Source organism: Puntigrus tetrazona, chromosome 2, assembly GCF_018831695.1.
Source record: "Puntigrus tetrazona isolate hp1 chromosome 2, ASM1883169v1, whole genome shotgun sequence".
NCBI classification, from domain to species: Eukaryota; Metazoa; Chordata; class Actinopteri; order Cypriniformes; family Cyprinidae; genus Puntigrus; species Puntigrus tetrazona.
Genome location: NC_056700.1, coordinates 5,613,101 through 5,628,573, shown reverse-complemented (window position 1 = coordinate 5,628,573; position 15,473 = coordinate 5,613,101). Strand labels below are relative to the sequence as shown.

General features: G+C 37.3%; 1 protein-coding gene across 30 annotated transcripts in view; it reads left to right on the top strand.

Moving 5' to 3' along the window:
- dlg1b (discs large MAGUK scaffold protein 1b) overlaps positions 1-15,473 on the top strand; it is a 76,069-nt gene that overhangs the window by 57,610 nt on the left and 2,986 nt on the right. For 23 of the 30 annotated variants that reach the window (XM_043223025.1, XM_043223020.1, XM_043223083.1 and 20 more), the window contains 11 exons: positions 5,329-5,455; positions 7,267-7,423; positions 7,595-7,697; positions 8,370-8,484; positions 8,789-8,965; positions 9,232-9,298; positions 10,876-10,972; positions 12,618-12,659; positions 14,172-14,222; positions 14,309-14,410; positions 15,078-15,250. In XM_043223025.1, the coding sequence (XP_043078960.1) occupies positions 5,329-5,455; positions 7,267-7,423; positions 7,595-7,697; positions 8,370-8,484; positions 8,789-8,965; positions 9,232-9,298; positions 10,876-10,972; positions 12,618-12,659; positions 14,172-14,222; positions 14,309-14,410; positions 15,078-15,250 (1,211 nt within the window). Of the gene's footprint in view, positions 1-5,328; positions 5,456-7,266; positions 7,424-7,594; positions 7,698-8,369; positions 8,485-8,788; positions 8,966-9,231; positions 9,299-10,875; positions 10,973-11,211; positions 11,246-12,617; positions 12,660-14,171; positions 14,223-14,308; positions 14,411-15,077; positions 15,251-15,473 lie in introns of all 30 variants that reach the window. The other 7 variants (XM_043223033.1, XM_043223093.1, XM_043223126.1 and 4 more) reach the window with 2 other exon arrangements.

Genomic DNA, 15,473 nt, shown 5'->3' with positions numbered 1-15,473 from the left:
AGCTCAGTAGTTATTTGTAAGATTTTATATCAGAATTTTATGAAAACAGAATTTTATTAAGTCAAACTTACAGTATAATAACTATTTTCGAAAGAAATTTCACATGTCCTAGGTAAGTGTGATTGCTCTCCACACATATTGTATTCCTAGCATATTTTGTAGAATACATGATTGTACTTCAAACTTTAAAAGATTACGATATCTCACACTTGAAATAATTAACACTAGGTCATTTTAAATCCCTGCTAATCTTACTTTGATTCACACTTTATTAATACTGGTTATTAATCTGATGTGTCACACTATACATTCCAAAACACTAGATTACGGTTATTATTTGCATATTTACAGAGTGAATGAATTAATGAATGAATGAATCAATCAATCAATCAATCAATCAATCATTTTTATAATCACTTTTAACAACACAGGTTGTATCAAAGCACTAAACAGTATAAAGTAGAAGAATACAAAGATAGGGATGTATAATGATGAGATTTGAACAATTTGTTATTAAATACAGAGGCGGTCTCTATAATCAATTCAACAATAATCACTAGAAGTTAAGTGTCCCCAACAAAGCAATCCAGAGGCGACAGCGGCAAGGAACCAAAACCCCATCCATGACAGAATGGAGAAAAAAAACCTTGGGAGAAACCAGGCTCAGTTGGAGCCAGTTCTCCTCTGACCGGACGCCCAGCACTTAACCTCAACTTCAATTTTAAACGCAGCTGTGTCAGATAGTGTAAATAAATTAGTGTGTGTGTGCATCAGGATCCGGTGATCTGTCCATGGTGCGCATCTAGGTGTTCTCTGGGTAATCTCTGGGTGCTGATCCACCATCTAGTCTGGATACAAACTGTGAAACAGAATAAGAAAGAAACAAGACTAATATTAGCGTAGATGCCATTCTTTTTACAATGTTACAAGTACATCGTGTTTTAGGAGTAGTGCAGCCTAAAAATCTTTTAACGGATTTGAATAATAGTGTGTTGGTGTGTTATGTGTAGGCTAGGTTAAAAAGATGTGTTTTTAATCTAGATTTAAACTTACTGAGTGTGTTTGCTTCCTGAACAGAGTTAGGGAGATTGTTCCAGGTTCCAGTGTTTAGGTACTAGATAGGAAAATGATCTGCCGCCCGCAGTTGATTTTGATATTCTAGGTATTATCAAATGGCCAGAGTTTTGAGAACGCAGCGGACGTGCAGGACTATAATGTGATAAAAGCTCGCTAAAGTATTGAGGAGATAAACCATTCAGGGCTTTATAGGTAATTAATAAGATTTTAAAATCTATCTGATGTTTGATAGGGAGCCAGTGCAGTGTTGACAGAACCAGGCTAATATGATCTTACTTCCTAGTTCTAGTAAGGACTGTAGCTGCTGCGTTTTGGACTAGCTGACGTTTGTTTATCAAGCATGCAGAACAACCACCCAATAAAGTATTACAATAATCTAGCATCTACAATAATCTTTCATAAACGCATGAATTCATATTTCTGCATTAGATGTTGAAAGCATAGGTCGTAATTTAGATATATTTTTAAGATGGAAAAACAGAGTTTTACAGATGCTGGAAACATGGTTTTCGAAGGAAAGATTGCTCTCAAACAGCACACCTAGGTTCCTAACTGATTAAAGAATTAACAGAGCAGCCATCAAGTGTTAGACTGTGTTCTAGATTATTACATGTTTAGGCCCAATTATTAGCGCCTCAGTTTTTTCCGAAGTTAGCATTGAGAAGTTACTCATCATCCAGTTTTTTATATAGACTAAGCATTCTGTTTTAATGAAGCGAAAAAGGATATATTTCTGGTTTTAACATAATTTGTTCTTCATACTTTAGTTTTTTATTCCTTGAAAATGTCAGCTTTATCGGCACTAATTGCCTAATGGGCAGTGTGTCAATATAAACGTCATTGCTGTATCAAGTTGGAATTGCGGGCCCAAGGAGCTTTTCTGATCCCACTCTCTCTTTCCCACTTCATTTCCTCACTAATCTCCACTCAAATTATAATAAAGACAATACACCAAGAAGAATCTTTAAAGAATCATCTTTATGTAAAGTTTCTAAAGTTGTCTTAACACCTAAAGCATGAAACACTTATTAACATGCTAAATAAACCACTGCCAAAATATAGCAAATAAAAGAGGAAATCCAGAAGAGCTTGTGTATCACAGGCATTGACTTGGACGGCTAGTTTGTCTGTCAATCAACGTGACCCATTCCTTCAGTTATCAGTCAACATGATTTATGTGTCGTCTTACAGAAAACCCAGGTTGAATCCAGGGGAACATGTCTTTAACTCAAGATGCTTATCCTTTGTCCACATTCATCTGTTTGGAAGTTCCTTAACGGCACTGTGGTGGCGTGATGTTTAAAACATGTCATAGAAATGACATTGTGTTCATAGGAATTTGCCAGACTGTAACAATAAAAAAAAAGAAAGAACAGAATTAAACAATTTCGCTGATGAAACATGTCTAAACAGCCCTTGTCTGAAGTGCTGTTCATGTGGATGTCAAAGCACCGCAGGACGCTTGCTGAGAGAGATGTAAGCCTGACGCAAGTCATGTGAAAGGGACTTTAGCTTTGTACTGTAGCTTCAAAGCCGCCAGTACTGCGGTGACTACATCTTTTGACCTACAACATTTAGACTTTTGAAGACCAGAATAATTTCCTAGTAAGCTCATGTCTGTCAAAGAACATTACCTTAAAGTTATTCTACATTTACATAATCAACCACCCTCCTTCTCCACTGCTAAGCCGTTTAAAGGCTGTTGACCCCAGACGCACAGTAACTCACTTACAGACACAACACCACACCACCAAATCAGACACGCTTTCGTCATAAAAAGCTCTTGATCTCTCTGCCCCTTCTGATGCACCCACACAACTCCCTTTAGACACACTAGTTTTTAATCCTTAAATAGGCTGCTTGCCATGTACCCCTGTGTGATGGATGACTCCTGTCTCAAAGTCAGAGCCTCTGCTGTTAGCGCTGATCCCCCCTGTGTATGGGGCAATTAGACAAAACCACCCCATATCGGTCACAATTTATGATTCCAGATGCCGAAATCACTTCAGACCACTAGACAGAGTTTAGGTTTGTTGAACTCTTATCTGCATATTTGTATAAAACGTTTGACCCTAGATGTCATAGTGTGACCATTTAGTTGAATTAAAAGCTTTCAAACTTGAAATCTGCAAGTTTGCAGTAGAATGTATAATTTTACATTATGGGTGCTTAAAGTCTAGTCTATAAGATAAGACATTTCATCAGTATTTCAGTATTCGTCAGCAGAAATTGACATTATCTAAATGCATCTTGATGGATCTTATTGGGAACCATTCATCATGTTAGCAACATTTAATTAGAACCACATTCCAAATCTTTTTTTCTTTGATAATCAGTTTTACTCCGAATAATAGAATAAAAGAAATGATTTGTCACTACCATTATATTGTGACTTTAGGACAGGATGCTACATGTATCCTTTACAGAAGCAACTCCAGCATTAATTACAAATTTTCATTGTTTCATTCAGTGGTTAAATAGAAAATAGTTGATAGAAAATAGTTAAATAATTTAAAACTATTTTACCCAAATTGTGTTAGAGTGTTGTGTTGTTCTGATGTTTTATTGACAGTTTCCTATGCATAATTGTTTAGTGCATAAAGCCTTTGTAGCACATTTCACATCTGTCTATTAAGAGGTTTCTTTTAAATTCTGATCCTGCAAGGATTGCAGAAAGGCTCACACCATTCCTAAGACCCATCTATATAGCACACTGGTTGAGCCAGCGGACAAAGTTGCTTTTTTTCTTTTTGACTTGAAAGACAAATCACAAATTCAATCATGGCTGGAATCACATGGTCAATTCTTTATTGCTAATCCAAGCAGCAATATCTTCATGCACAGAAGGCAGCACGTGGAATGATGGTACACAGGCCTCAGAAAGCGTACCTGAGTCAGAATTAATGAATGAGAAAGAATTTTAAGCGCGCACAATCATTCAGCAGCCTGACTCTGAGAATAGAAATAACACAGTTTATGGCTTGTAGATAGTGTTCTTTTTTGAGCATGCTTTTTGGGCACACTGATCTGCTTGATTTGGTTAGTGTATTGCAGAGGGGGAGCCTTCGTGTCAGTAGATTATATTTTTGTCCCCATGGAGAGCCATAAAGCATGCATTTTACCATCTGTTGGGCTTTTTTTTTTTTTTTTTTTTTTTTTTATCATGGCACTCTGTTCCACTCTGCTTCGCCTGAGGGTAAAACGAGGTTTTTGCAGTTAAGCCTCTCGTTCTGTTATAGGCTGTAGCACAGTACTGAGAGAATGCTGCTTCCAACCCACTGGGCCTAAATATACATCTCCCAACCATCAGAGAGCTTATATCAGATGACAAATTATAGAAAAAGACCTGAATGGGTGCACAGATAGTTATTAAAGGCCTAACTGTGGGGTGTAAAGAAGATAACAGTGATGTTAATCAGCTCAGTTTAGTTTAATATCACCCATATCACTCATCATTTAGTCTCATCCATGGGGAATTTATATATACTGGTTTGATCAAAAATGTCATATTGTGAAGTATTATTAGAATTTATATATATATATATATATATATATATATATATATATATATATATATATATATATATATAATGTTTTATAAAATAAGTTGTTTTTTTTATTTCAGCAATTGTGTATAATATATTATTGCTGTTAAATGATTTAAAAAAAAAATTTGCTTACATAATATTACAACAGTGACTGCAGATGACAAACGGACATAAAAGCTCTTTTGGATAGTTGAGAAAATCATTCAATACTTTTCACAACAATTTTCCCTATTTTACTATAATTTTGTGTCTGTGCAATCATGTATCATACTTCTATTCAACAGAGCTCATATTGATGATTCACCAATACCAGTAAGCCTTTTTTTATGAGCTGTCTGTCTGCCTGCCTGCTTCAAATGAGACCTTTGCAGAGAGACAAAGACGGGTAAAATAAAGATAGTTTAGGCTCAGTTTCACACTGACCCCCAGGTCTCTTTCCCCCACATGGATATCTTTGTAAGTGGAGACGCAGTGGAGGCCCGGGTGCTAAAAGCTCATTGCAGGGTATCATTTACGGTCAGCGTGTGTCTGTTTCTCACAGGGATGCAAACTCAATAGCATATAATAGTACATTTCTGGAGGATTAGGTAAAAAGAGATCTTGGAACGTTTTGGTGCAAGCTTTTAGATGATGCAGCTCGAGATGTTTAAGACTCGTTTCTGTGACATGTTTTAATGGTTTTGTCCGTTTTCCTCTTTCCCAGCCTATTCGCAACACATGGAAAACCATATCAGCCCTCCAAGCTATCTGAACCAGCCGCTGCCTCCGGTGCATTCCGGACGCTTCTCCCCGACCCCAAAAACCATGGTGGGGGATGACGATGTAACCAGGTATTGTTAAAAAATGTCTACGTAAATCTACGGTGATGCTCGTACACAAGATGTTTTGACATAATGCAATGAAAAACTTTTTATTTGAGGCTGGGGGTGGTGCATTTTTTCTTTATTTTCTTTTAGTTTTCTTTTTAATGTTTAAATTAAATGTTATTAATCATATGCCTAAAAAAATTACTATCATGAAACAATTTAAACACAATTTAATTTCTATCTGAGAAAAGAATAGTCTTCAGTAATTAATTAAAAGGGACAGTTCATAGTAATCTTTTTTTTTTTTTTGATATCGCTGTATATTCTCAAAAGAGAGGTGCTTTTCTGACATTATTTTGTAGTACACTTAGCATCAGCAGTTGAATGTCAGATTAATCTTGTACTTTTAAGCTCATTGTTTGAGTTCAATAAAAGGGGAGCATCAAGCTGTACATGACTGATTTTTATAATATGATGCCAGAGCAATTGCCCTGAGTCCCACGTGTGATGTTCAGGATGATATCATGACCTGTTTAGTAGATGAGATGCTCTGAACTTTTTTGATATAGTTCCCCGGAGTATGGAATTACGATTTACTTTTACTCAGGTTAGTTGGCCCAAGCTGCAATGGCTCACTGAGGGAGTTGACCATTGTGAGGACAGATGGTTTCTTTTTCAGTATGCCATCCACGTCTGAGAAACATGTGATGATTTTACGAGGTTGTATCTATTTAAATTTTATAATTAGCCCACTTAAGCACAATTAAAACTCAGACTGGTTGCAAAAAAGGGTGTGGTCATACCATTTATCCAGATGTACCACCAGACACTTGGACAGATAGAGAATTCCTACACAAAATGATGCATCATTGTTGATTTAGCAATTTGATAAGCTCTAAATTTAGCCGATCCACGTCATGTGTGGGTTCATTTTCATAAAAACCGCAGCGCATCATCAAGCCTCTTAGCCAGCTTGCCAGAAAATGAATAAACAAGATTGTCGTAATCCAGCAGAACAAACGATTCTATTAATCTGACCATTTATGTGCACAGGAGGATTTGAAGTATAGCTCAACAATCAAACCCTACTGTACAGCCTGAAAGGAGCATGTGCCCCATTCTAGATGTCATTGTGTTCGTGGTTGATTTTTATGGCAATGCCTTGTTTAATAGTCAAGAGATCATATGAAAAGATGGTGTTTGATTTTACAGTATCAGTATTGTAAGTTAGCCACAGGGTTGTTTTGTGGCTGAGTGTGGTAGAACTAGACCAGCAGTGCCTCCAAGAGGTCAGTTATATACACTGACCTGGCACTCTTAAAGGAATTTTCATTTGTGGATTAATATCAGAAACTTATTTCATCAGAAATGTTTTTTGCTTGTAGTAATGCACTTACGGAATTAGGTGTACAGATATAAAGGCACCTGAAAGCAGAAATGTGCTCATATATTATGTATTATTTGATGTTAAATAGTTTACCATTAAAAAGAGTGTAATATTTACAGTTTAAATGTACAGTTTAACAGTTTAAATTAATTATTTCACTGTATTACTGTGAAAATATTACATCAGCATTACTGCGTAAGATACTTGTGGTTAAATCTCATCTTACAATCTATCTCTTTATCTAATTCTTATAGAATTATGCTGTATTACATGTACAATACTGCAGAGAGAACACAGCATACTTTCCTGATTTAAGACTAGATATATTGTAATGATTTTTGCCAGCTGTAATCATTTTTTCTATGTAACTATTTTAGACAAAAAATGAAAAATAATTTGTAGGATGCTGCGAGTTTGTAAGTTACATTTTTATTTTTTGCTTATGCAGGGAACCCAGGAAGGTGGTGCTGCATCGAGGCTCTACAGGGCTTGGCTTCAACATAGTGGGTGGAGAGGACGGAGAGGGCATATTTATTTCCTTCATCCTGGCTGGAGGCCCTGCAGACTTATGTGGAGAACTGAGGAAAGGAGACCGCTTGGTGTCTGTGAGTATTACAGCGGGCACTGAAACCCTCTCACACACTGAAGATGAGCATCTGATCAGGAATTTTTCTTATAGTGTTTAGCAGACACATTGAGCTCAGTGCTAAATGGTGTGCAGAGCACTATTATACTGCTTGTTCTATTGATCTAAAAAATGGCTGTATCTATTGTAGGTGAATGGAATAGACCTACGTGGTGCCACTCATGAACAGGCTGCGGCTGCACTGAAGAACGCCGGACAAACAGTCACCATCGTTGCCCAGTACAGACCAGAGGGTGAGTCTGTCTTGATGAAAAACCACACTCTGTACTCGATATGAACAAGAAACAAACAAGAAAGCAATCAAACAAGATCAGCAGGAGTTTCTTAGCTGTGTTATTGCGAGATGTGAAAAGCTAATATGACAAAACTTCAGTTTTAGAGCCTTTTATTGCCATTAGGTCAGATCAATCAGGTCTCATAAAAATGTAAATCCAGGTCTGAATGTTCAGTCCTACAGGCCATCATTATGTAGTATCATTATTACTACCAAGGGCAGTGCAAGTCAAAAGCAGAAAATGTACCATCAGTTACATTTTCTGCTTTTGACTTGCACTGCCCTTGGTAAACACAGATAGACTCACAATAGCTTCACATTTTTAAAATACAGATTTTTAGGTTTTGAATTTCTTCTTAGAGTCAGTGTTTGTTCCGAACCACTTACATTTGTATGACATTTACGTCCTGTGAACATTTTGGAAAATAATGAAAATTAATATGCCCTTTAATTCCACTGTAGGACATAAATTGGCGTCCAATTGCTACTTATCTTGACAGTGCTATTTGTAGGAATATTTGTATAACTTGGATCATGTGCTTTATTGGTAACATTGATTTTATGCACAAATACTCAAGCTTTTATTTATACAGTGCCTTATTAGGGTGACATTTGTGGCCTTGTATTTCAGAGTACAGCCGTTTTGAAGCCAAGATCCATGACCTAAGAGAGCAAATGATGAACAGCAGCATCAGCTCAGGGTCAGGATCTCTAAGGACCAGTCAAAAGAGATCACTATACGTCAGGTACTGGACACCTGTTACTCACATGAGATTACAGCAATTAGCTGATAGGTGAAACCATTTCTACTTGATCGTTTTCATAGTCAAGAAACACTTTAAGATGGATATACGTCACTGTATGGAAGAAAAGACTATAACAATTTCTATTTTCATTGCAGGATATCTTATATTTGCAGTCTACACACATCTATCAAAATGTTTTAGCAATTTTTGAAGCTTCTGGTTGGACTTTACCATGTGCTCTCAGCTAAAGGAGCAAGCATCTTTTTTCTTTGGTCTTAATTTGACTTTTTTTGGTTTTCTGCAGGGCACTGTTCGATTATGATAAAACTAAGGATTCTGGGCTGCCCAGCCAAGGCCTGAATTTCAAATTTGGGGACATACTGCATGTGGTGAATGCTTCAGATGATGAGTGGTGGCAGGCACGGCAGGTCACTCCGCAAGGAGAGGTGGAAGAAATGGGCGTTATCCCCAGCAAAAGAAGGTGAGAGGCTGGAGCTTATAAAATTAATATTATTGTTGTTGCAGGTACGTTTGTTTTTATATTAAATAGTTTAAATAGGTGCCATAGCACCACTTTACCAAAGTCCTCCTGACTTCTTTAACCGAACCTGATTCATTGTGCATGCTTAGTTGACACTCAGTAGCGTCTAGTGCTTGTCTTAGATATGTTCAGATGAACGAGAATAAATTGCAGTGTAACTGATCAGTAATGGCTAATGTAATATATTGTCTTTGTTTTCTCTTAAGAGTGGAGAAGAAGGAGAGAGCGAGGTTAAAGACAGTTAAGTTCAACTCCAAGTCACGAGAAAAAGGGGTGAGTAAATCTTTTCATACATGCACACCTACAAAGTCTTGAACAATACCAAGTGAGTTGCTTTGCTGCCTTACTAGCTATGTCTTTTAAGACCACACCCGGACTGAATCAAGCCTTGCAAGTAACTGATAGCACTTGTGTCGTGCATACACAAATACTCAAGAGTAGATTTAGATTTTAAGTTGGACTACGGTTTTCTAGCATTTTGTCAAATAGAATTATTTAGTAACATTACAAATTATAATTTACCTAACCATCACTAAATAAAGACAGTCATTTCTTTCAATAAATAAATAATTATTACTGACCTCATCCATTTGATTAATTACACTGGCATGCTGCCTTAGATTTTGGCCAACATTTAGCGTTCTAGAAAGCAGCATTTTAATATGCTTGCTTCCTTCCTTATGGAACAACCAGTTCATCATGGATTTGATGATTTAAATGCTTTAGAAGTAGGCAACTCACTAGGGATTGGAACAAAGCTCCTGTAGTATGTTGCTTATACTTTGTATTTAGAATGACATTGAAATGCATTTCAAATTGCTTTACAAGTTAGTATTTGCTAATGTTCCTACCTCTGTGAAAGTTTGACCATTTGATATTAACTCACAATTAATAATGCTCAGTGCATTCAGTGGAATGTAATATTCTGATACTAATCAGTCGGCCATATGAATGGACCGGTCTAAATTAACAGCATGCGTAGCTGCAAGTGTCGCAGGTCCAAAAAAAAAGCATATAACTGTAATACATCTATAACTCATTTATGAGGCATAGAAGTCAAAACACCAGTTTATCTAACAGCCCGACAAAACATGCATGATAGGAAAACGAAGGACAAATACGCTTGCCATTGATGTCGGACTGCTTGTCCTTCTGTATGCCACACCTTCTCCTCTCCTGTCTTTCATCCTCACACATTCCTCCTTTTACTTACCTTGCATTGCTCTCCAGTAATCCATAGTGCCGCAGTGTTAACCAGCCAGGCTTATAACTGATCACTGCATAGGAATGAAGATGCACCTGTAGTCCCGGTGCAGCATCACTGCCAAAGAAAAAAGCCATACAGTAATGTTTAAATAATTTTACAGACAGGCTGTTTCTACAGCAACGTATTTCATGCTACATTCACCTGCCCTTGAACGAAGGAAAGGAAAATCAGGCCAACTTGCTTTTTTTTTTGTTGTTGCATGTTTCTGCTGATAAGAAAAGCAGTTATAGGCCTCCACATGCTTCTGGCACCCTCACAATGCTTCTTACCCTCTGCATGCAGATCTGTCCGTCTGCTTCTCTTGTGTTTGAGATTTCCTGCTGCTAGCTGTTTTTCGAATCTGTGACTCAAATCCATTTATTTGTCCACTGCAGTTCTTCATGCATTTCATGTACGATTCTGACTTTGTGACATCCTCCATTAATTGAGTTAACACTTATAAACTGTATTAAGAGGTGTGTCAGAGGGCCACAAAGTCGAGAGCAGAACAATCATCTTTTATTTTTTCCATATGGACATTAGACAGCCCTCTTCCCCTTCCCTTCTTTTCTTTTGCCCTCCCTTTCCTTCTCTTCCTCAACAGTCCCTCAATGACAAGCGTAAAAAGAATCTGTTTTCCCGCAAGTTCCCTTTCTACAAGAACAAGGAGGCGAGTGAGCAGGAAACAAGCGATGTGGACCGTAAGTACAGAAATCAGCACTCCAGCTCAATGCTGGGCAAGAATAGGGCAGCAGGTCATAAGGACAGAGGTGGGCACTGCTCCACTGGACGCAGCAGACACCAGAGCAACACCAGTGGACAGAGAGAGCTTGGTGCCTGCTGTGTTCAGTGGCTGGACCAGGCCTTAGAGTGTCTCAGTAACCCTTGTACTCTTGTGGTTGTTGTCTCTCTTGTTGCTCCCTTCCTGACTGATCCACAGGACAACCCAGATGACATGCTATCCAAAGGCCAGAGTAAGTTCCCCATGTAGATGCCCACTCGGTCACCTCTGGACCAGACCTCCAGTCTATCTCTCTTCTTCTCACATATTTCATTTCTCACTTTCATAATTCATACAGTAGCAGACAAAAGTGTTTTCAGTTTCTGCTGTTGATGGTGGAGGTGAAACCTTTCTCACTTTCTGACTGTGCTCTATGGAATCTCTTCTCATTCAGTACCTGCATATTTTATTTTCTCTTGATGGAAAAATCTGTTAATTTGATATTTGCCATCATACTTTAGATCAAACTAGTATCCAATTACAGTTTACTCTGTTTAGTGCTCAAATGCCACAAAAGCATATTGGGTTGACAAGTGCAGTTGTTTTCTGGTTGACATATTTTTATATTGACAGTGGCCATCATCCAATAGTTTTAGTTAACGCAAGAAAGCCACACTGATATGGGCAACGTGTGACCGTGTGTCCAATTTAATTGGACACAGCTTTGAATGCATCTGTGTATGCAAGAGGAGTCATCTTTTGCTGGAAGATAAAGACTTGTATTTGAGATAGTTAATTCAAAAATGAAAATTCTATTTTTATTTAATAGATAGAAAAAACAAATCTTCTGAAGAGATAAGGTCACTTTATATCAGGGTTCAGTTCCAACCCTATTCCAACACAACTGCTTGTAACTTTGATTACCTGGTTAAGGTTTATATGATTAGGGTTGGAGCTCAAAGATATCTTAGCTTTATATGATAAAGAGATTTAATTCAGGCTTTGTTTTTTTAATGTGTCTTGTTCCAAAGATAAAAAACATTTGTGGGTTTTTACAAGTAAATGTCAACAGGATTTGGACTTTTGTCATATTCTATTAACATTCTAAATCTGAAAACTGCTAGTTTAGAGATTTTTGTTTATTTTTTTTTTTGATAATTTTCTTTATACATGGGGGGAAAATAGGTAAAACTAGCTGAAAATAATTATGTTCTTTAAGATTAATGTTTTATTGGAGTACTATTAGATGTACAACCCGAAGAGATACATGAATCAATGGCTGATAAACAAAACATGACTAATCTCATTAATTCTGACCAGTCTTTAGAAAGCAGAATTGAATCGTAAATCGTAAATTATTATTATTATTATTATTAATTTTACTACGACATGTGCTTGTTAACTTTGTCAACTATTATAACATGACCTCAGAACTGCAAAATGTGTACTACAAGCCACAAAACCAATCTCAGAAGGTGTACTGTGTCCATTAGTGGTGTAAATATTTCTCCACTATGGTGAGACTCACCAGGAAGGTATTTCTCGCTTATTTGAAGTCACCACATGTATCATCATGTTCCTATTCTTTGCTTTCATCATCCATTCCCCCTCTGTTATGATTTCAGAGCATGTCACCTCTAATGCCAGTGATAGTGAGAGTAGTTACCGTAAGTTCTTCCATTGTGCCCTTCATCCGTCTTTCTCGTCTGGTTTTACTTCGCACATTTAACATTTATTATCTCTCCTATCCTCTCTGCTATGCATTAACATGTATGGGAGATCATATTTTTAATGCAACATCATAAATAAATTACAGATGTTAATAAATTACCGAGCTATGCTGTGTGGAGTTTAAATTGCTGAATGCCTGCCCCCCCCTCAACTGAGCAGCACTGCAGTGAGACAGGCTGGGTAATGTTCCAGAAGCCACACAGATACAATACCAAAATCAATCAGTGAACCCTCTGCCAGCCCCTGGCTCAGTCTCCATAGCAACAGTGCACCCCCCATCACTTCCCAGCCCTTGCCCTCTCTCTGTCAGAGATAGTCAGAGTCACAGCGGTGCTGTATCAAAGCCTCTCTAAAGATATATATTGTCTCACGGGGGCCAGATATTACACACCGCTGTGATCAGCAGTACAGACTATGCATTAGTGCAGGGTATTACCAGCATGGTACGGTACACAAAATCAGAATGGGATTGTAATTGAAACAACGGCGAGGGCAAAAGAGAACTGAATCTGTGGGATCAGCGCGTTTGCCCACCAACATTTGAAAATTATATGAATGCAGAGATAAACAATTAAAAATGTATGGTTATTATTATTTTTTTAGCTTTAATATTTTCTCTGATCCTGCTACATCACTGTACAAAGGTCTGGGGTCAGTAAGATTTCTTTTTTAGGACACAAGTGACAATAAGGACAAACGATTTCAATAATTAAAAATAAATACATTACTTTAGATTTTTCTTATAATAAAATCATCCTGATAGAATCTTGATAGATGAAAAAACTTTTCAGATTTGGATAATAATTCACAATATTATCATTTGTACTGTATTTTTTATCAAATAAATTCAGCTTTAGTGAGCATAAGACCCTTGTTGGCCTTAGTCTGTATTTTCCTTTGTGATCTCTCATACATGTAAATAACTAACTGCCAGCTAATTCTATTTCTTTGCGATAAATGCTTCATATTTTGTATATTAAATACACAATATGCTACACTGATACCGTAAACAGCACTAGCATGTCAGAGGCTCTTAGGAATTCTGCCCCTAACTTTGAAGAACAGTGTTCATTAATGTACAGCACGTATCCGCCTCTAACTCATAGTGCACACGCGAGCAGTCAGCCTTCGGCAATCAGGCCTACTGAGATCCACAGAAAGAGCTCCACTTTAATCATTATGACAGTCTCATACCAACCATGACGGAGGACTCCATTGCTATTGACTATTCATTTGTGTGGCATACAGGGCCTCTAGTGGCCGCAAGTGGATCTCACATAGCTGTCTGTGCGATTTTATACATTTAATAATAATGCATGAGCAGAAACCATTGCATTGATTTCAGGGTCTTAATATGCTTAACTGGATGTGATAGTATAAAATGATGAATTGTACAAAAAGGGTTTTTTTTCTAACCTTACATGTGTGTGTGTGTGTTTATATATCAGGTGGTCAAGAGGAATATGTTCTGTCTTATGAGCCAGTATGTCAGCAGGAAGGTAAATGCAAATAATTTTCCATATCAGCAACATGAATATTTCTATTTAGGAGAATGTAATTGATTTCATGAATGGTCTTTTAACAGTTAACTACTCGCGACCAGTGATTATCTTGGGTCCGATGAAAGACAGAGTAAACGATGACCTGATCTCGGAGTTCCCTGACAAATTTGGTTCCTGTGTTCCTCGTAAGTGTCTGTATACTATATGAACTGATTAGGTTACATAAGGGACACATTATTACAGTTGCTACCGTGAAATTACAGTATAGGTTTGCAAGCAAGTCTTATAAAAAGGGAGGCAGTTTGATAGGGCTACACGATGAATCTGGCTGTATGGTTTAGTGAGATTAATAAAATGTTACTTAATTAAAAGTAAGTTGGTGCTGTGCCCCACAGTATAGACCAATAATAGTGTGGAAGAAAACATTTCATTTCACAATATTTTTTTGTGATATGCTCAAACAAACAGGTTTGTAAGCATGTCTCATAAAACAAAATCCCATATACAGATATAGTCAGTGGTTCTTAACCAGGCAGCCAAAGCAAAATACCACTTAAAAAGATTTATAATAAGCCCAGAAAAAAAGCCAAATAATATAAGCCAAATCCAGATATTTATTTTTCTGGTTATGACGAGCCCTAAAAAAATTAGGTAGTGATTGTGAGTAAAAAAAAATATTTTCAAAAATCCTTCTCCTGATCCTTACTGAGTAAATCTTGAAAAACTGGAAAGGTCATAGGGCAGAGTAAGCATCGGGATTTAATACTTTATGCATTGTTCAAACATATAAATACTTGGAACTACAAACCGTCAAACACCAGGAAACTACATTCTCTCTGCTCTCTGTCTCAGATACAACAAGGCCGAAGCGAGATTATGAGGTGGACGGGAGAGACTACCACTTTGTTGTGTCCAGAGAGCAAATGGAGAGAGATATACAGGAGCACAAGTTCATCGAGGCAGGCCAGTACAACAATCACCTGTATGGAACCAGTGTGCAGTCTGTCAGAGAGGTGGCGGAAAAGGTGAGATTCAGATTTACCTTTCCACCATAAGAAGCGTTTTGTTTTTTTTCTTTTTCACTACAAACATTACATTTACAAGGCAAAGATTTGACGTTTGCATTTACACAATGTTTACATGAAGTGTTGTTAAGGAACAGTGCTTAGTATTGTTTCTAGAAAAAATGACATGATATATCTGCACTTCTTTAATGCACAGCAAGCAGCCTTATTGCTTACTGTATGG